This window comes from Leuciscus leuciscus, assembly GCF_965113295.1.
Source record: "Leuciscus leuciscus genome assembly, chromosome: 12".
NCBI lineage: Eukaryota > Metazoa > Chordata > Actinopteri > Cypriniformes > Leuciscidae > Leuciscus > Leuciscus leuciscus.
Window position 1 is genome coordinate 35,471,966 of NC_138736.1, and position 19,367 is coordinate 35,491,332.

The 19,367-nt window shown below is 37.6% G+C and overlaps 2 protein-coding genes across 4 annotated transcripts; one reads left to right on the top strand and one right to left on the bottom strand.

Annotated features, from left to right (window-relative positions):
• Positions 1 to 528: 528 nt before the first annotated feature.
• meaf6 (MYST/Esa1-associated factor 6) lies at positions 529 to 5,771 on the bottom strand. Of its 2 annotated transcripts, XM_082186328.1 has the most exons (8): positions 5,641 to 5,771; positions 4,941 to 5,056; positions 4,764 to 4,851; positions 4,615 to 4,660; positions 3,174 to 3,363; positions 1,525 to 1,554; positions 1,211 to 1,244; positions 529 to 929 (listed from the first exon to the last, which is right to left on the bottom strand). In XM_082186328.1, the coding sequence occupies exons 1-8, from the start codon at positions 5,728 to 5,730 to the stop codon at positions 915 to 917; spliced, it is 609 nt and encodes a 202-aa protein (XP_082042454.1). In that variant the 5' UTR covers positions 5,731 to 5,771; the 3' UTR covers positions 529 to 914. The 2 variants fall into 2 exon arrangements, with proteins under 2 accessions (XP_082042454.1, XP_082042455.1); XM_082186329.1 differs by lacking the exon at positions 1,525 to 1,554.
• stpg1 (sperm-tail PG-rich repeat containing 1) lies at positions 5,672 to 17,117 on the top strand. 2 transcript variants are annotated; one of them, XM_082186279.1, is made up of 9 exons: positions 5,672 to 5,786; positions 7,214 to 7,272; positions 7,367 to 7,476; positions 13,127 to 13,225; positions 13,444 to 13,623; positions 14,031 to 14,142; positions 14,543 to 14,711; positions 15,634 to 15,824; positions 15,947 to 17,117. In XM_082186279.1, exons 1-9 carry the CDS (start codon positions 5,767 to 5,769, stop codon positions 16,018 to 16,020), a joined length of 1,014 nt encoding a protein of 337 aa, XP_082042405.1. In that variant the 5' UTR covers positions 5,672 to 5,766; the 3' UTR covers positions 16,021 to 17,117. The 2 variants fall into 2 exon arrangements, with proteins under 2 accessions (XP_082042405.1, XP_082042404.1); XM_082186278.1 differs by lacking the exon at positions 5,672 to 5,786 and having other exon boundaries at positions 5,887 to 7,272.
• The last annotated feature ends 2,250 nt before the right edge of the window (positions 17,118 to 19,367 follow it).

The window sequence follows — 19,367 nt, forward strand, 5'->3', positions numbered from 1 at the left end:
CTGAATCTCTCTGAACTACAGTGATGTCAGAGCTCCTCCTGTATTCACACATTTACATTTGTCCCTGTATTCGGTGTGTTTGGTTCATGTATTTATTTGTATTGGGACTGATGGTTCTATCAGGTCCTGAAGAAGAAAAATAACAGACTTACAAAAGCTTGATTGTTTGGTGAGATCTGTTAAGATTTTCCAGGACAAATGCCGCTCAACGTAAAGATGTTTCATAAAGTCATAAGGATCGTTAGTCAATCTGTTGCTCTTATATCTGATATTTTAATGGGACGGTCTGTCGCTCTCGTAGAGGCAGGGTTCAGTCGATCTGCTCTGAGAAACACTGCTATGATTTTACAAAATCCAAATTAAAAGGTTTATAATGTCTCAAACAAAAGAAAACAGCAGTAAAACGAGTTTCTCTACATAATTTATCTCAGTGTTTGAACAACTAGTATAAATGGTTTTAATAACATTTACCAAGATGCTTACACAGTCCAGTTTTTAATTCAAGAACTGGCCACCAAACAACACACACACTGTCTCAGTTTTATTCAAAACAAGATGGTAAAAAAACAAAACAAAAAATAATGACATGACCAATTTTTTACAATAGCTACACAAGTCTGATGGATATCCAAAAGCAAAAGGCAACGGTCTGGATCCACTGATGCATCATCTATGTAACGTAATAAATAAAAAGATTCCAGCATTATGAGCAGTTCTGGAACCTCATTTTTGCAATATATATCATGCAATAACAGACTACAAATCACATGAGAGCTTCACTACGGTCAGGGAAAAAGCAAACACAAAAGGAGAAATGCAGGAGAAGATCCAGACGTTCTGGACCGGAGAGAATCAGGATTGACTGAAGAGGTTTGGTTTGTGTGAATGTCTGTGAGTGAGACTGAGGGGATCCGTTAGGCCGAGTAATCCTGCAGAATCACACAAATCACACTATTACACTCTGGAGAAAAAGATGAGCTAATATGTGTGAAAGCTTCGACAATTCAAATTTACATTATTTTATTAACAAAAGATTTCCCAATATATTAAGCAGTGGGAAAACATCAGAATATGCAAATACTGTCATCACTGATTGGTCTGTAGTGACATGATCTGGCACATTCAAACTTTAGTTTATATAACATTATATTTAACAGCAAAATATTTTAAGTTATTTACATGTGTACGAGATGAGTACATCTGAACTTACCGCTCTGGGTTTCTTGTTCATCTTCATGTCAAATCTGTGAGGAGAAAACAAATAAACCCCATCATGGTCAGATAAACTAGTGAACCCGTTTAAAACCCTGCATGCAACTAACTAAAAAACCCAACATGTCTATGAACTCCACAAGCATGCAGCTGAAAAATAAATGCAAAACCAAAACAAAACTGCAGCAACATCTGCGAATGATGAGGCAGAAGCAAGCATCACAGCATTCATCCACGCGACGTGGACGGCCCTACACAGCTAACGGACAGAAGACACGGGACTGAGAAACAGGAAGTAAAATTGAGACTTACTCAAAGTCATAATCAAACATGCCAGAGGGGCTGAAGGGGGCAGCGTTAGGAAGGAAGAGAGCATCAGAGGTTAGTGCACTAGACGACCAGCACATCAATCCCACAGTGGACTAGATAGGGTGTCAACACTTGGGTTTATATGTAGACACTAAAGCATCCTCTATAGGGCATCAGTGAATATTAGACCCTAGCTAGTGCTCATCTTATTTAATGGGAAACGATCCTGGATGTAAACTTAATCTGCTCCAAAGCAAACCACACATAACAAAATCACGATTCGCCATCATTTTTGTGGCTTAATGACAGGATTATATCAGCAAATGGATTTTGTCCAACAATAAAGAAAAATTTGAAAGGGTCTGAAATTAGTTAATATATTAGATCCAGTTAATATCAAATCTTCCAATCCATAGTAATTGTCCATAAATCATCTATAAATACAGTAAGGAAATGGGCTGTATGTTCTCTGCACTCAGTGAGTTGTTGAAAACGAGCTCCTCAATCTTCCAGAGTTTTTCCTGCATAGAGAATTATGAGGCGGCGGCCTCCGTCAAATTTCGTGCTGCCTACGGCTCTCGACAAAACTCGATTTATCACGGTAAAACGCAATGAACAGGATTTGTTCATAGCAGAAAATATCTTAATTTGTGTTCCGAAGATGAACGAAGGTCTTACAGGGTTGGAACAACATGAGGGTGAGTAATTACTGACAGAATTTTCATTTTTGGGTGAACTAACCCTTTAAGCTTGAAGGGAGTAGGCTAAAGCCTCTGTTTAGGCTATTAAGGAAATGTAATTTTGCCAAAAGAAGAACTTTTATTTTAAATAAATGTTCATTTTAAATCAGCCTACTTCAGTGTGATATGTTACCATATTAACATTCTTAACACTGAGAATTTGAATAATTGTAATGTGATGATCAGATGCAGATATCTAAATCAAAGAATATGGGCGGTTTGCGGGTGGATTATTTATTTTTAACAGTGAATTCGGGTGACTCAAAGTTTATCAAAGTTTAATGAATTTATCTTTAAAATTTAAAAACAAATCTTCTGGGGGGGCATGCCCCCGGACCCCCCTAGGGGTACCAAGCTCCAACCACAAAAATAATGTGGGAAACATATATGGCTATATGATGATCTACAAAAAATACAAATTTAATTATCTTATCATTAAAATACATTATTAGGATTTTACCACCTCCGCCTCATTTTGAGCCAGGAAAAACCCTGATCTTCCTTCTGTCCATCTATTACAAACGGTTTCATTTGAGTGTTTCATTTTCTAATCAAACCGGGCTCTTATAGGTCTGAACTAGACCAAAACAGCATTAGATAAACATTAGGACTGTGAGTCTTTAGGCCAAATCCATAAGAGAGGAAAGAACAAAAATAAAAGAACAGAAATGAAAGAACAAAAATGAAACTGAAGTAACTCCTCCCGTTTGGGTAAAGAGGCGTGGCTATCATAATCATCTATGAATATGTCAATTTATGACTGATCCCACATCCACTCAGAGGAGTCCACAGGACATTACATCAAATATTTCACAGCCTGTTCTGAATTAGCACTGGATCAGCCGGAATATGGTCATAAATAAATAACCATCCTATATCCTGGACCCCAAGGGCATGCTGGAGATCAGGTACCTGTGTCTGTTCTTGTTCTTGCGTTTCTTGTGGCTGTTGTGGTGGCTTCCAGAGGAAGATGAAGCGGCTTTCTGGGGTTTCAGGTCCTGTAAGGCTCCGTCTGCCTCCTCTGTGTCTTCCTGGCTGGGTTCGTTTTCCTGGTTCTGGAGGTCCGGGGACGTGTCACTCTCTGTTCCGCTGCCTGGCTCGCCTATAGGAGCAGAGGAAAAGGAAAGTTTATAAACATAAAGTGATTAACACATCAGGCCACTAAATACACTGAATCATAGTAACTTACAATTCTTGCAAAACAATCGTCAAATTGGCTGTTTCTCTCAAAGTTACACTATGTAACTTTTTTTTTCTCAATACACCATCCCGTAAATAGAAAAAAAGTTGCTCCGGCTACTTTGACGTGTGTCTGGTGTGGGAGTAGCAAAGATTAGCTTTCACAACGAGTGGGAAAGGTTGACATGAAGCAGCTAAATCTCAAACATCTGAGAATCTGCTGGCAAAAAGAAAACATGACAGAGCTCGTAATAAAACAAGAATCAACATTAGCTTGGCTTTTAGGAGATGGCAAGAACTGATTTGAAATGTTGTAAAGGCGATGTGGAGATGGTGTTTTTATTATTCAACAGGTGAGTGAGGTATTTTATTGAACAGATAAATTGTCATATGTAGCTCTATAACAGAGTTGATTGTAAAGCATTATCTATTGTGAAGGGTCATGTCATTATGGTTGTTGTAGCGCTGTACTGGAATTTATGTTCAAGGAAGTACCGTGCCTATGAATGGGTAAAGCTACAGTAACATCTTCAACTAGTCAACTTGAGATCCTTTCCTTCTAAACTGGTTATATCTCTTAAGACTAGTAGTGAATGTTTTATGAGCAGTAGAATATCCATATTCATCCGCACCGTCACGCAGAGCCGAAGCACAACCAAAACAATGTTCTTCAGCAAAACGCAATGTTCTTTTTTTAACCAAAAGTTCCATTGTGTACCTTTAGGTGTGTTCGATGTAAAACGAGACAGAGATAGCTGCAGGTCGGAGTAATGGTGTGAAAAAAGTTGTGTTCGACTTGAAGTGGCGCTGTGAAGACCGATCGGTGTATGACATCAAAGCACTGCGAGAGCGATTCGAAACCATAGAGCCGTCTGCTCTCGTGGTACTGTGATGTCAGATTCCGATCGGTCTGCGCAGCGCCACTTCAAGTCCAACACACCTTGTAACTTTATGAGCTGCCAACCTAGACAGCATTTCTGGACTTCACATACACATTCTGAATGTTCATTAGACGATACCCCAAAATGCTGCCTAGGTAGACGATGAGCCTATGAGGGAGGGTAATCCCTACACAGCTCAATAGGTTTTAAAACACAGTCCATTTAACAATAAATGAAGATACATGATTAACTGAAATTCCTTGCAAACACAAGAAGTTTGAGATTCTACTCACGTTTTTCATTCATATGATCAGGAATCCCTCCAAGAGCACAAACAGCCTGTAAGACATTTCACACAAAAATAATAATTTTAAATAATTTTCTTAATTATTGTTTAATATCTTTGTTATTATTTCCTATTATATATTTCTAAAATACTGACCGCCACTGATGTGACAGAGGACTTGCTGAAAAGACGTTCCGCTTCCTTGAACTTCCTGTTCCTCCGATCAGTCTTGCTGTTGGAATTCCTAAAGCAGAAGAAAGCTGATGCTGACCTGGATGACTTTAAGATTTATATTATACATCATTAAACCACATGATGTCACTTTACACTCACTTTTGATTGGTCAGATATCGGTCCCATCCTCGAATGATGTTCCCGTACATCTGAGTGTCCTCCAGGTAACTGCCTTCAAATGCATAAATCTGTCTTTCCAGATTCACCAGAGTCTCCTGATAAAAATACATGCAACATCTGTAAAGTATAGCCTATATACATACTGTTCATTTAAACATGAAGCTAAAAACGAAGTCAAGCTAAATTGCCGTTAAAAATTATTGTAGCTGCAGCTGTCAATCATACATGGCCTACATATGATCACATCGTAATAATATTAATTTCACTGTGCAGTTCTACGTTCTTCACTCATTTCTGAAACTGTACAAAGTAAACCTCAAGCTATGCACAAGTGGCATGTCTTTAATGTTGTATATCTGCTGTATGTTGTGCATCAGGAGGCGCCATAACAAAAGCGGCTAACACAGTTAGCATGTTAACATAAATATACAAGATATACAGCAGTTATTGGAAGAGTCATTTTGATATGTAGTACAAATATGATAACCTAAGACTATCTGATTATTAAATACAAACAAACATGTATTCATTCTAAATAATGTCTCTGTACAAGTCTATTTCAGTCTCGCGTTAGCATGCTTATCACAGATACGGGTATTCCAGTCAATATACGCATTATTTAATGCCGGGTCAAAGATGGATTTAGGTATTTTGGATATTTAGAAACGTGTATAATTACCGCAAGCTCTTGCTTTCTCTTGACCAGCTCGGAAAGCTCGCGGCGGGTATCGGGGATCTGCGGTGGAGTCGCTTTGGCGTGCATCGCCATGATGGAACTGAACTGCTCAATGACCGAGAAGAGCTGATGCAGATCATTCGACTGCAGTACTTCACATGTCCTCCAGTCCGACAGGGGACGCTCGCTCCCCTCCACAGGAGATTTCGAATCGAATAAAATTGAGTATTTATTTTATTTTTTATTAAAGAAAGAACAATTACAACCACAAACACGCATCTCTTAGAAATCTAGAACATTTCCAACAATGTACAAATTAAACAAGTAAAATCATTCTTGCACAATCCTCCAGTACAAAAATGAAAAGAACGAAACAAAGAGAGAGAGAAAATAAACAGCAAACAGATATTAATCATGGTACATGGAAGATCTCATCATATTTCTTCAAAAAAGCAGTACATTTTCTATTTTCTGTACTTTACATAAGAAATCTTTAAAAGTAGGAATTTTCTTAAGAAAACTTTGTTTGTGAAAATAAAACTTTGCCACAAAAAATAAGAAAGTTAATAGTTTCTAAAGATTTGTTTGGGTTTTCAAAAAGACAAAAAATGAGCGAGTAGGCCTAATCCTCCAAACCTCTATGCTCCAAACCTGTAACAGGGATCCTCCAGGATTTTTTTTTTATTGATTTAAAAAAAAAATGGCAGTATTCAATAAGGATTTCGGTTTGGGTAGGCTGCGATCAGTTTTATGCCAGGGAAATATGATAATAATATTCTGACGGTGGGTGTATACAATTGAAGCCCATGTCAATTTGTGACTTTGTGTCAATCAATGTCAATTATAATATCTAAGAAATATAACATTTATAAGATTTTAATACTCATTGAGATTACATGTGACGTATCCTCTTTGACCAATGAAACACGTACACTAACGGATAAGCCACGCCTTCGTGAGTTTATGTTCTTTTTCTTTCTAGCCAATATGTAATTTCTATGCCTTCAGCTGAATAACATGAAGCTCGTGTGTGGGGCCCCGCACAACAAGATATCGCGCTTTCTCCCGCTTTTTTTACATTTTACACACAAATATATCCAGTAGCCACCAAGCGGCGCCAGAGTATTTTGTTATAAAAGCAACTAGCCTTGCGTTAACTAATGTAAAAGCATGCCTTTGGCATAAGATTTAGAGAGGACAATGGAACGAAAGGAAGAAAAACTAGCATATTAATAAAATATTTAATTAATTTCAATATCCTTTTAAACCTAATGGGTCGTAAAATTGTAGAATTTTATAAATAATTTAAAATAGTTTATTTTTTAATTTTAGATAGTTTTGTGTAGTTGTTTTGTTTGTAATGCTTTTGCTAAACTATTTTTCTGAACCCGCAGCGTGACGTTTACATGTTGCCATGGCAACAAAGAGTAAATCCGACCGAAACTCTTGAGCGAGTTCACCTACAACAGCATGAAAACACGAGCACAGGCAGTTCTCTCGATGTTTAAACTGACTGGTCATTATTAAAATAAGACTTTTCTTCTGTTTATCTTTTTATTTCTCCCTCTACACATAGAGAACTGCATGATCAGGGAAAGGAAGGCATGGGTAAACTACACAAAGGACTGAATGAATGTGAGTGATTTACCTCTAGTGTCATTAAATCTGTTAAAGAGTTTTTATTTTACTGTATTTATTCTTATTCACAGTCATGTATCTGTTTCTATAGTAGGTCAGGGATGTGCTTCATCCATTCCTACCAAGTACCAGACAGTCATCATCAGTAATGAAGAGAAGAAAGGCTTTTCTTCACAGACAAAGAGGTTTCAGGATCACCTGGTGAGTTTCATAAGTAATCCAACTCTCCCACATTCAATAAAAAAATAAAATTCAATTCAATTAAAATATCACTATCACTATCTTTGCTCCTGTCTGCCGTGAGTGTTTTTGCTTCGGTGCTGTAAGCTCCGTCTTAGTCTCGTATTTCCTTGTTTTGAACCAGAATTTACTACAATTTCTAGTTGTTTATACTACTACTAAATACGGCTTGCCCAACATCGCTGGCTTCCGTTGCTACTAGCACAACACGGTATAATTCGCTAGCCTGCTAACGCGCCACCCGTGCGCTCAGCTATTTTTATTTATTTATTTGTCTCTCGCGCGCTCGCGCCTTTGAGTTCATAAAAGCTCAGGTGAGTAAGAATCACTCAACAAACACGGTGAGTAATGTCTTGTCCTGTTATTATCATGCGTCGCGTCTGAATGCGTTGTTGTTTTTGGAGCTCTATCGATTTGATTTATAATTCTTGATTTTTCTCGCTGCCTGCTGTGAGTGTGTTTGCTTCGGAGCTGTAAGCTCCGTCTTAGCCTCGTATTTCCTTGTTTTGAACCACCATTTACTACAATTTCTAGTTGTTTATATTACTACTAAATACAGCTTACCCAACCCTGACGCATAACACGCTAGTAATTCGCTAGCCTGTTAACGCGCCACCCTTGCGCTCAGCTATTTTTATTTATTTATTTTCTCTCGCGCCTTTGAGTTCATAAAAGCTCAGGTGAATAAGAAACACTCAACAAACACGGTGAGTAATGTTTTGTCCTGTTATTATCATGCGTTGCGTCTGAATGCGTTGTTGTTTTTGGAGCTCTATCGATTTGATTTATAATTCTTGATTTTTCTCTTTAAACCCGCTTACAACGAACATTTTCTACTCTTCCTCACTGAGAAGCACTACTGCTCAAACCTCATTGTTACAACGCGGACTGTTGAGCAGACGCGTCTCAAGCCTATTAGTGATCCAACGCTGCATACTCTTAAAGGTTACGTCCGTGGATCACGGCTGAACGAGTCTTCTCCACACTCACTTATAAACAAACACTTTTTTTTCGCCTATCGTGCGTCTACTCTACACCCCTATCACTAAAAAACCTCATAGTTACAACGCGGACTGTTGAGCAGACGCGTCTCAAGCCTATTAGTGATCCAACGCTGCATACTCTTAAAGGTTACGTCCGTGGATCACGGCTGAACGCGTCTTCTCCACACTCATTTACAAACAAACTTATAATATAAATTAGTATTAATATTGATAGCATCACTGGTAGCTTCGTTGCTAACTCACTGTCCATCTGTTAAAATGGCGAATATATCAGATGTAAGTAGTCTACCGCTTGGTGCAGGTGAGGACACATTTGAGCTTCACGCACTGCAGTCTGAGCTGGAAGCTGTTGAGAAACAGATCCACAACCTTTTATTGAGACAGGCCGAGCTGAGAGACCGGTGTTTGGCTCTTGAAACATCACGCGCCGATGCACACAAATCAGTGTTTAACGTTACTAACCCGCTGACTCCGACCGCGTCTACTCCGTGCGTTCCTCAGCATCGGTCGAAATCAGCCATGGTCTCGTTCACTCCGGCTCCAACACGCCACCACGAAGCCTGGGTGGTTCCGCAGCGGAAGACGCGAGTCAGGTTTAGACCAAGACTTTCTCCGACCCTCCCGGTTTTCGAGTTATCGACACAAAACCGCTTCTCCCCTCTACGCGAAACAGAACGCGATGCTGTGATCATCGGCGATTCCATCGTTCGGCACGTACACGCTACGTTAGGTACAAGTAAGGTGCAAAGTCACTGCTTCCCTGGTGCTCGTGTTTCTGAAATCGCTGCTCGCGTTCCCGAGATCCTGAACGGTGACGAGCGCGTCGGAACTGTGGTCCTGCACGCGGGAGTGAACGACATCAGGCTGCGCCAGACGGAGATTCTGAAGAAAGACTTCAGGAATCTAATCGATACGGTACGCAGCACATCGCCTGAAACAACGATCATTGTGTCAGGACCGCTTCCCACGTACCGACTAGGGCATGAAAAATTCAGCAGATTATTTGCGCTAAATGAATGGTTAATGTCATGGTGCAATGAGCAGAAACTGCTCTTTGTAAATAATTGGAATCTGTTTTGGGAGCGTCCTAGGCTTTTCCGTGCTGATGGCTTACACCCAAGCAGATTCGGAGCGGATCTTCTGTCAGATAACATCTCCAAAATGTTAAATACCCTTTGACTAGTAACCAAAAGTCCAAATCATAGTCTCTGCTGCACCAATTCAACTGATATAAATACTAGTGTAGAACATTGCATAGAAACCGTGTCTATTCCTCGTTTAGTGAGATCAAATAATAAATCTAATGCAGGATCTAGGAAAAATCTAATTGTTATTAAAACAGAAAATGTTGCTATTAGTAAACAAAAACTATTTCTAAAGCTAGGTCTTCTAAACATTAGATCACTCACACCTAAGGCAGTTATTGTAAATGAAATAGTCACAGATAATAGCTTCGATGTACTTTGCCTTACTGAAACCTGGCTTAAACCAAATGATTATTTCGGTATTAATGAGTCTACTCCTCCTGGATACTGTTATAAGCATGAGCCCCGTCTGATTGGCCGTGGCGGAGGTGTTGCAACCATTTATAAAGATATTCTAAATGTTACTCAGAAAACGGGTTATAAGTTTATTTCATTTGAAGTACTTGTACTAAATGTTACGCTCTTAGATGTTAGAAAAACATCCCTATTATCTCTAGCCTTGGCTACCGTATATAGACCGCCAGGGCCTTACGCTGATTTCCTAAAAGAGTTTGCAGATTTTCTCTCAGACCTATTAGTCAATGTCGATAAAGCATTAATTGTTGGAGATTTTAACATACACGTAGATAATCCAAATGATGCGTTAGGAGCTGCGTTTACAGATTTATTAAATTCATTTGGGGTCAAGCAAAACGTCACCGGACCAACTCATCGTCTTAATCATACACTCGATTTAATTATATCACACGGAACCGATCCAACCGATATAGATATCATTCCACAAAGTGATGAAGTCACTGATCACTACATGGTAACTTGCATATTACGTACTGCTGTAATATGTCATGCGGCGTCGCGTTATCAACCAGGCAGAACAATCCTCCCATCCACCATAGATAATTTCTCAAATTGCTTATCTAATCTGTCTCAGCTGCTGCCTGAACCCAAACAAACAGATGAACTAGAAGAACTAACTAGCACTATGAGCACCATTCTCTCTAGAACATTGGATGTGGTTGCACCTATTAAATTAAAAAAGGTCAGAGAGAAAAATAAAGCACCATGGTATAACAATACTACGCATGTTTTAAAGAGAGAAACCCGTATTTTAGAGCGTAAATGGAAACAAACTAATTTAGAGGTCTTTAGAATCGCGTGGAAAGACAGTATGTCACGTTATAAAAAGGCCCTAAAAGCTGCCAGGGCTGAGCACCTCCGCAAACTAATAGAAAACAACCAAAACAATCCAAGGTTTCTATTTAACACCGTGGCTAGACTAACAAATAAACAGACGTCACCCGAACAAAATATCCCGTTACAGTTCAGTAGTAATGATTTCATGAACTACTTCACTGAGAAAATAGAAAGCATCAGAACCACAATTATAAACGTTCAATCTTCAATCGCGCCTTACAATTCAGCTTCAATTATCACCCCGAAAGAACAATTACAGTGCTTTACAACTATAGAACAAAAAGAGTTAAATAAACTTATCACTTCATCTAAAACAACAACATGTTTATTAGATCCTATACCAACTAAACTACTGAAAGAAGTGTTATCTGTAGTGGAAGAGCCTCTCCTCAATATTATTAACTCGTCTTTATCTTTAGGTCATGTTCCAAGAACATTTAAACTGGCAGTTATAAAACCTCTCATTAAGAAACCACAATTAGATCATAATAATCTAGCAAATTATAGACCCATTTCAAATCTTCCATTTATGTCTAAAATATTAGAAAAAGTGGTGTCCGCTCAACTGGGCTCTTTCTTGCAACAAAATGATATCTATGAAAAGTTTCAGTCTGGATTCAGACCGCATCATAGCACTGAAACTGCGCTCGTTAAAATCACAAATGATTTACTTTTAGCTTCTGACCAAGGCTGTATCTCAATACTAGTTTTACTTGATCTTAGTGCTGCGTTCGATACTATAGATCACACAATACTCTTAGATCGACTACAAAATTATACTGGTGTTCAAGGACAAGCACTAAGCTGGTTCAAATCATACCTATCTGACCGCTACCATTTTGTCTATTTAAATGGAGAAAAATCGATCATAACTCCAGTAAACTATGGAGTGCCGCAGGGATCTGTATTAGGCCCCCTGTTATTTTCAATATATATGATGCCACTTGGAAATATTATAAGGAAACATGGAATTAGTTTCCATTGTTATGCTGATGACACTCAAATATATATTTCATCACGGCCGGATGAAAACGCTACATTTTCCAAATTGACAGAGTGTGTTAAAGATATAAAAGATTGGATGACGCGTAATTTTCTTTTATTAAATCCAGACAAGACAGAGGTAATACTTATCGGTTCAAAAAACCGCCCACAAAACCTCGCACAATACAACTTTAACATCATAGGATGTCCTGTTACTTTATCCTCTACAGTAAAAGACCTGGGTGTTATACTCGATTGCAACCTGTCTTTTGAAAATCATATTTCTTATGTTACAAAAACAGCCTTTTTCCACCTTAGAAACATTGCTAAGCTACGTAATATGCTATCAGTTTCTGATGCAGAAAAGTTAGTTCATGCATTCATGACCTCGAGACTGGATTACTGTAATGCTTTATTAGCTGGTTGTCCTGCATCCTCAATAAACAAGCTACAGTTAGTCCAAAATGCCGCCGCTAGAGTTCTTACGAGATCAAGAAAATATGATCATATAACACCGATTTTATCATCACTGCATTGGTTACCTATAAAGTTCCGTATTAATTACAAGGTATTGCTACTGACTTATAAAGCCCTAAACGGCTTAGCTCCAGTCTATTTAACGGATCTTCTATCGCCCTATAATCCATCGCGCTCTTTGAGATCACTAAATTCAAGGCTTTTGGTCATACCTAGGATATCCAGAACCACCAAAGGAGGGAGAGCATTTTCACATTTGGCTCCAAAACTCTGGAATAGTCTTCCTGATACTGTTCGTTGCTCAGACTCGCTCTCCCAGTTTAAAACTAGATTAAAGTCGCATCTCTTCAGCCAGGCATTCATATAATCCTACAGTTCAAACTACAATCCGGCCTCTATCCAATGCCAGAGGAGAACTGGCCCCCGACTGAGCCTGGGTTCTCCCAAGGTTTTTTTTTTCTCCATTAAGGCACCTGATGGAGTTTTAGGACACCATTAGGTCACTTGATGGAGTTTTTCGGTTCCTTGCCACTGTTGCCTTTGGCTTGCTCAGTTGGGGATATTTTGGGGATATTTAATTTAATTTTATCAATCAATAAATTCCTCTTGAAACAAACTTTGTTGTATTATTTTAATTTAATACTGTGAAGCTGCTTTGATGCAATCTGTATTGTGAAAAGCGCTATACAAATAAACTTGACTTGACTTGACTTGACTATCTGTCTGTCTGTCTGTCTATCATTTCAGAATGAGAACCCAGGTCCTGGTTCATATGTCTCACACGGAGATGCTGAGGAATGCAGTCCTTCATTCTCTAAAAGAGGAACGGGCAGCTTTGCGTCAAAAGTGAGACCCTGATCATCAGACACTTTAATTACTGATTTATCTTACATTAATCAATGCATGTGATGTCTGTTTTATCATTATGTAAGGTCTTAAATCTTAAAAATTCAAAACATACTTTCATTTTTAGACATTTAGGCATTTTATATTGTTAAATAGGTTCATTCCTTGCAGCTCACTGAAATATGACATAAATATAACGACTGTTTTTGCATCTCAAGGCTGGTCGTGTGCCCCGTAGCTTTCCGAAGTTATGCCCAGGACCTGATGCTTATAACCTCCAGACGTCTCTTCTTTACAAGCACGATTTTAACAGAGGAGAATCCAGAACGTTCCGTCTGCCTCTTGCAGTAAAGAGGGAAACGCAAAAAAGTGAAAATCCTGCACCAAATCAATATGATGTATGTATGTAGTATCATTGATTACAGTAAATATGACTTTAGCAAGTACTCCAGTCTTCAGTGTCACATGATCCTTCAGAAATCATTCTAATATGCTGATTTACTGCTCAAGAAACATTTATTATTATTATTATTAATGTTAAAAACAGTTGTGCTGTTTCATATTTTTGTGGAAACCATGATGCATTTTTTCAGGATTCTTTAATGACTAGAAAGTTCAAAAGAACAGCATTTATTTGGAATAGAATCTTTTGTAACTTTTTAAACGTCTTTGCAGTGACTTTTGATCAATTTAATGCGTCCTTGCTAAATGAAAATATGAAATTATTTAAAATCTTACTGTCTCTAAACTTTTGAATTGGAATGTATGATTTATTTAAAAAAAAAATCTTCTTTTGTTCTCTCAGGTGTCTTATGATATCGTGAACAGAAATTCAACCGTTTCGGGTCAATGTGCATTTCGCTCCAAAACCAGACGTAGTGTTACTTTAATGGACAACTTTAAAGGACCTTCTCCCTGTGAGTAACTCACATATTTGACCAGTTTTAGAATAATTAAGTTAGAGGTGCAATCCAAACTGCTAAAATTGTCAACACTTCATTAGTTAACTGTAATTAAAAACATCATTATATTTGAAAGCATGTGAATATTGATGAGTGTTGTCGGCTTTTCAAGGGTGTGAATGTTCCTTTGCATGTGCATGTAATTACAGCCACTGTACAGTTGGAATTATGGGTTGTATTTTAAATTCAGTAGTGAAATGAGGAAAAGAAGAGATATGCCTTGCTGTAATCACAATCAAATATGTAATGCTATTAATCTATTTATTCATATGTTCATGTTTAAAGCTATCTACTGTCAAACATATGAAATATATTACAGATTATGAATCTTTCTATCTCTATCCTTGTTCTGAAGGCCACTATAAAGTGAGTGATGCTTTGGTCCAGAAGACTCCTCTAGTTCCTGTCTCCTGTTTTAAATCCACCACTGCCCGGATCCAGCCGCCAGTGAGAAACAACATCCCCGGTCCCGGGACATACAACCCCTATCAACCACCAGAACCCGTGAAGAGAACCGTTCTGCCGTAAGTGTTCAGTCACAGGACTGCAATAAACTTAAACCAATCAAATACATTTTATTTCATGCTCTTAAAGGGACAGTTCCCCTAAAAATGTAAATCCTGTCATCATTTACTCGCCCTCATTTGTTCCAAGCCTGTGTGAATTTCTTTCTTCTGCTGAACAGAGAAGAAGATATTTAGTAACACTTTAGTATGGGGAACACATATCCACTTTTAACTATGACGTTTGCCTCAATAAACTCCTAATTTACTGTTTATTAATAGTTAGTATGGTAGTTCTTGTAGAGTTTAAGTTTAGGAATTGGGTAGGATTAAGGGATGTAGAATAAGGTCATGCAGAATAAGACATTAATATGTGCTTTATAAAAACTAATAAATAATCAATATCCTAGTATCATGCATGCTAATTAGCAACTAGTTAATAGTGAGAATTGAACCCTAAAATAAAGTGTTGCCAGAAATGTTGAAAGATGTCAGTAACCAAATGGTTGATGGACCCCATTGACTTCCATAGTATTTTGTCCATCAACTGTTTAGTTACTGACATTCTTCAAAATATCTTTTTTTGTGTTCAACAGAAGAAAGAAATTCATACAGGTTTGGAACAACTTGAGTATGAGTAAATGATGAGAGAATTTTCATATTTGGGTGAACTGTCCCTTTAAGAGCAATAATGCACCGGTGGAACATCTACTATAAAATAATTACTTTTTGGCCATTTAAATATTGCTTGCAAAGAATTTCATCAGAAGACACAGCTACTTTTGAAAATATTTGACATAAAACAGCTGCTTTTATCATTAACTAGTTTTCAAAAGCCGTATAAAGATAATCATGATATCTCAGATGTCTCATCATTCTTCACACTGGATTAAGCTGTTTTATGTTCGTCACATAAAATGATCAAAGTTGTATCGCTGTGCAGAAGGAGACACTACTTAGGATTATCAGCGCCACCTCTGATACCCGCCAAAGACCCACCCTTCCCCGGCCCGGGACACTATGACATAGTGAACAACAATCCTCCAGCCAAACACCTCGTGTCCAGCGCCGCCTTCCTGTCTGGAACAAGTAGGTGGACACAGGAGGACAAAGGACAGGACGTACCTGGTCCAGGTAACACTTACATCATCTCTGCTTCATTGAAAAATCAGGCTTTTACTTCATTTAGCTGGAGTTGGCTAAAGAGTTTTGATCATGGAACGATGTACTGAATATCCTAAATTTCCTCCTCCCAGGTTTCTATGAACCCACAGTCCTTTCAAAGCCATCGTTCTTGTATAATCCTGCAAAAATTTGGATTCCTGCTTAAACAGTCTTATTAAAGAATTTACTTATGGATTTGAAGTATTTATGTGCTCTTATTTCATAAAATGTCATCCACAGTAAGATTATTATTTCTTCTTTTTTCTTATTGTGAATTATTATATCAAATTTTTACTAAGACAGGTTAAGGACTTTTCTAAATGTGTATCACTTTAATAAAACCATGTCTAGTAGCTTTTGAACTTCTAGCAGACATGTCTGCAGTGATCTGAACGAATCAAAGCATTCTCAGAAGTGTAGATCTGCTCTCTCGGTCTGACTCACGTCTGAACAGCTGAGCTCCAAACCCTTGATCCCTCAGCAGCTGATCCTGGACCTGCTGGACGGTGACCATGATGATGAGGGATGTGCTTCAGCTGATCCTGGGTCAGTGGTGTAATGAGCAGCTGTTGTGGGACTAGAGGAGGGTGTGGAGGTCTGTGCTCATCTGAACAATGCCAAAATCTATGAGGGGATTTCAGACGCTCATGACTTGAAAATGTCCTCTGTCGCTTCAGGGAATGACCTCTGCGCAAGTTCAACATGATGCATAAAATGATTCATCAGGGCTGATTATTTTCTGTTTGATACCTTTTTTAGATTATGATGTCACAATTTATAAGATTATTCGATTTTGCTATGTATTATTGACAACATGCTAATATACACTAAGACCTTCAATGTTTTTGAAAGGTCTCGTCTGCTCCCCAAGGCTGCAATTATAAAATAAAATAAAAACAGTAAAAACAGTAATATTGTGAAATATTATTACAATTTAAAACAAGTGTTTTCTTAGTTAATAAATTGTAAAATGTAATTTATTCCTGTGATCAAAGCTGAATTTTCAGCATTATTACTCCAGTCTTCAGTGTCACATGATCCTTCAGAAATCAGTATAATATGATGATTTCTTATTTTTATCAATGTTAAAAGCTGCTTAATATTTTTGTGAAAACCGAGATAATTTTTTCAGGATTCTTTGATGAATAGAAGGTTAAAAAGAATTGCATTTATTTGAAACAGAATTTTTTTTGTAACATTATAAATGTCTTTACTGTAACTTTTATCAATTTTAATGTGTCCTTGCTGTTTAAAAGCATTCATTTCTTTAAAAAAAGAAAAAAAATCTTACTGACCTCAAACTTTTAATGGTAGTCTATATGCTAATGCTTTTTTTAATGACAATTATGAATACATATACTATAAATCTTCCATTTTGTAAGCTGTAAAATAAGATCTACAGTATTGAGGTCTTTTTAACTGTGTTGAATTTGCATTATTTAATTAGTTCATTTAGGGCTGTATTTAGACATTTCATTTCTGAAATTTGAAATTGTGTGGTTTTTCCCTGTACATATTTGTTATAGGTGGTTGCCAGGTCATTGCTATGCGGTTGCTAATGTGTTCTGGGTGATGTTGAGTGTGATGCTCTTCAGTAGAGCCACCCTCAAGTCTGACTCCTGTCCCTCCTTTAATGTAAGATGCAGAAGAAATTTCTCACTGAATTTTAATTCTTGGGGTTATTAGTTTTTCATATGCTTTCAGTCTTTAACAATACCATGAGTACAGGGGTCAGTTGCATAAACATAGCTATTAAGACGGTGTCTTAAGTACTAGTATGACCAACTAGTGGTTAGTCAAGGTGCAATCAGTCTTACGTTTTAGTATTAAATTAGACCAATCTACGTTTTTATGCAACTGACTCTTGTCAATGTGATGACTAACTTGTAAGACTAGTCTTAGCAGTTTATGCAACAGGCCCCAGATATGATCCCATTTGAAAGCCTTTAAATAAGAATTTGCTTTTATAGAACTTCGCTTTATTCATACTAGAGCTGTTGAAATATTTGGAGTAATAAGAGTGCAGAAATGCAGAATGTTGTCCACCCATCCCGTATGTCGCCTGTTGGTGATATCTCAAACCCCGCAGCTGTTCGGACCACCCCCGTCAGCAGCTGTGAATATGTTCAAATGCTGACCTCACCATTGTCCGATACAGCTTCTCTTTATTCTCTGCATATCATACAGATTTCATAAACTGATCTTAGCTGATAATGTGATGAGATGTTTTTGAGGTGAGCATGCTATTGACCAACATATTCTAAAAGGTCATTTTACATCACATGTGAGGAGGGATCAGCTGTAATGAGGTTTCCTTAATACAATAATTCACATTTAAATTGAATACATCTACTTATAATCTGCTCATCCTTATGATGAACCTATAGGTTTTTGTATGTTAAACATAAAAAGATGATTGCATACAATGAAAGTGGAATGTCACCAGTTTTCCAAAAAAGTACCATTAAAGTAGTCCATCTAATTTTGTATGAACAATAGACCAAAATATACGTCGTTACTCACTTTTCTGTATATTCAAATATGGCATTTGCCAAATAATTTTTTAACTGTGCGATTTTCATCTTAAAGGGATAGTTCACCCAAAATCTTTAATTCTTTCGTCATTTACTGACCCTCATGTTGTTCCAAACCTGTATTAATTTCTTTCTTCTGTTGAACACAAAAGAAGATATTTAGAAGAATGTTGGTAGCCAGACAGTTGCAATAGCCATTGACTTCCATAAGTCAACTGTCTTGTTTACCAACATCCTTCAAAATGTTGAAGAATCTAGAAACCCCTGAGCCTAGGGGCCTGTGTAGACTTTGGCCACTTCTGAGAACAATGCAAAATGCATTAGATTGAAGATCTGTGAAGGTGTTTTAAAGGAGACGTCAACAGGCTTGGGCTTCTTCAAACTCCATACTCCAGATGCATCCCAATTCACACTATGCCATTTTGTAGACTAAAATAGTGTGAGTAGTGTGTTCACAATGAAAATTCAAACAATTAGAAGTGTACTTCAAATACCTGGATGATGCATTTATTTAACCAACCAACCAGAAAAACGAAGTGAGGAATGTTTGACCCTTCGTGCACTTAATTTGCACATTTTAATTATGTTGCGAAGGGGGAGGCGCTATCAAACTAGCTGTATAAATGTATACACTAGACAAGAGTCACTGATAAGAAGGGCAAATCTGATGTTGTTTCCCAAATGACATACATGGTGCATGTTAGTTGTTGAGTAGATAACAAAATACTTCACATTTGGTCTAACCTCTTTTATCTGTAGTTCTGCCTCTCTTTTAGGTTTATTAGCTGACCACATTAGAAGAAAATTTTGATGTGAAATATTTACAAAGCACTGCACATATACAGTATATAAAACCCATCAGTATCTACTCATAATTAAACCCTGATTTAAGATGAATCACATTTGTAAGTTGCTTATAGCGTCAGCTAAATGAATGTGTTTTCTGGTTTGGTGGGGTCCAGTAAAGACTAACCTGACC

What these genes read in the sequence shown, in the direction of transcription:
- meaf6 (XM_082186328.1), bottom strand. Translation starts at nt 5,730, where the DNA reads ATGGCGATGCACGCCAAAGCGACTCCACCGCAGATCCCCGATACCCGC. An exon ending in AGAGAAAGCAAGAGCTTGCG is followed by an intron (nt 5,057 to 5,640) that starts GTAATTATACAC and finishes TATTTTTATCAG; the next exon opens with GAGACTCTGGTGAATCTGGA. An exon ending in TGATCATATGAATGAAAAAC is followed by an intron (nt 3,364 to 4,614) that starts GTGAGTAGAATC and finishes CTGCTCCTATAG; the next exon opens with GCGAGCCAGGCAGCGGAACA.
- stpg1 (XM_082186279.1), top strand. Translation starts at nt 5,767, where the DNA reads ATGCAGATCATTCGACTGCA. An exon ending in CTGCACCAAATCAATATGAT is followed by an intron (nt 13,624 to 14,030) that starts GTATGTATGTAG and finishes TTGTTCTCTCAG; the next exon opens with GTGTCTTATGATATCGTGAA. An exon ending in GTGAAGAGAACCGTTCTGCC is followed by an intron (nt 14,712 to 15,633) that starts GTAAGTGTTCAG and finishes ATCGCTGTGCAG; the next exon opens with AAGGAGACACTACTTAGGAT.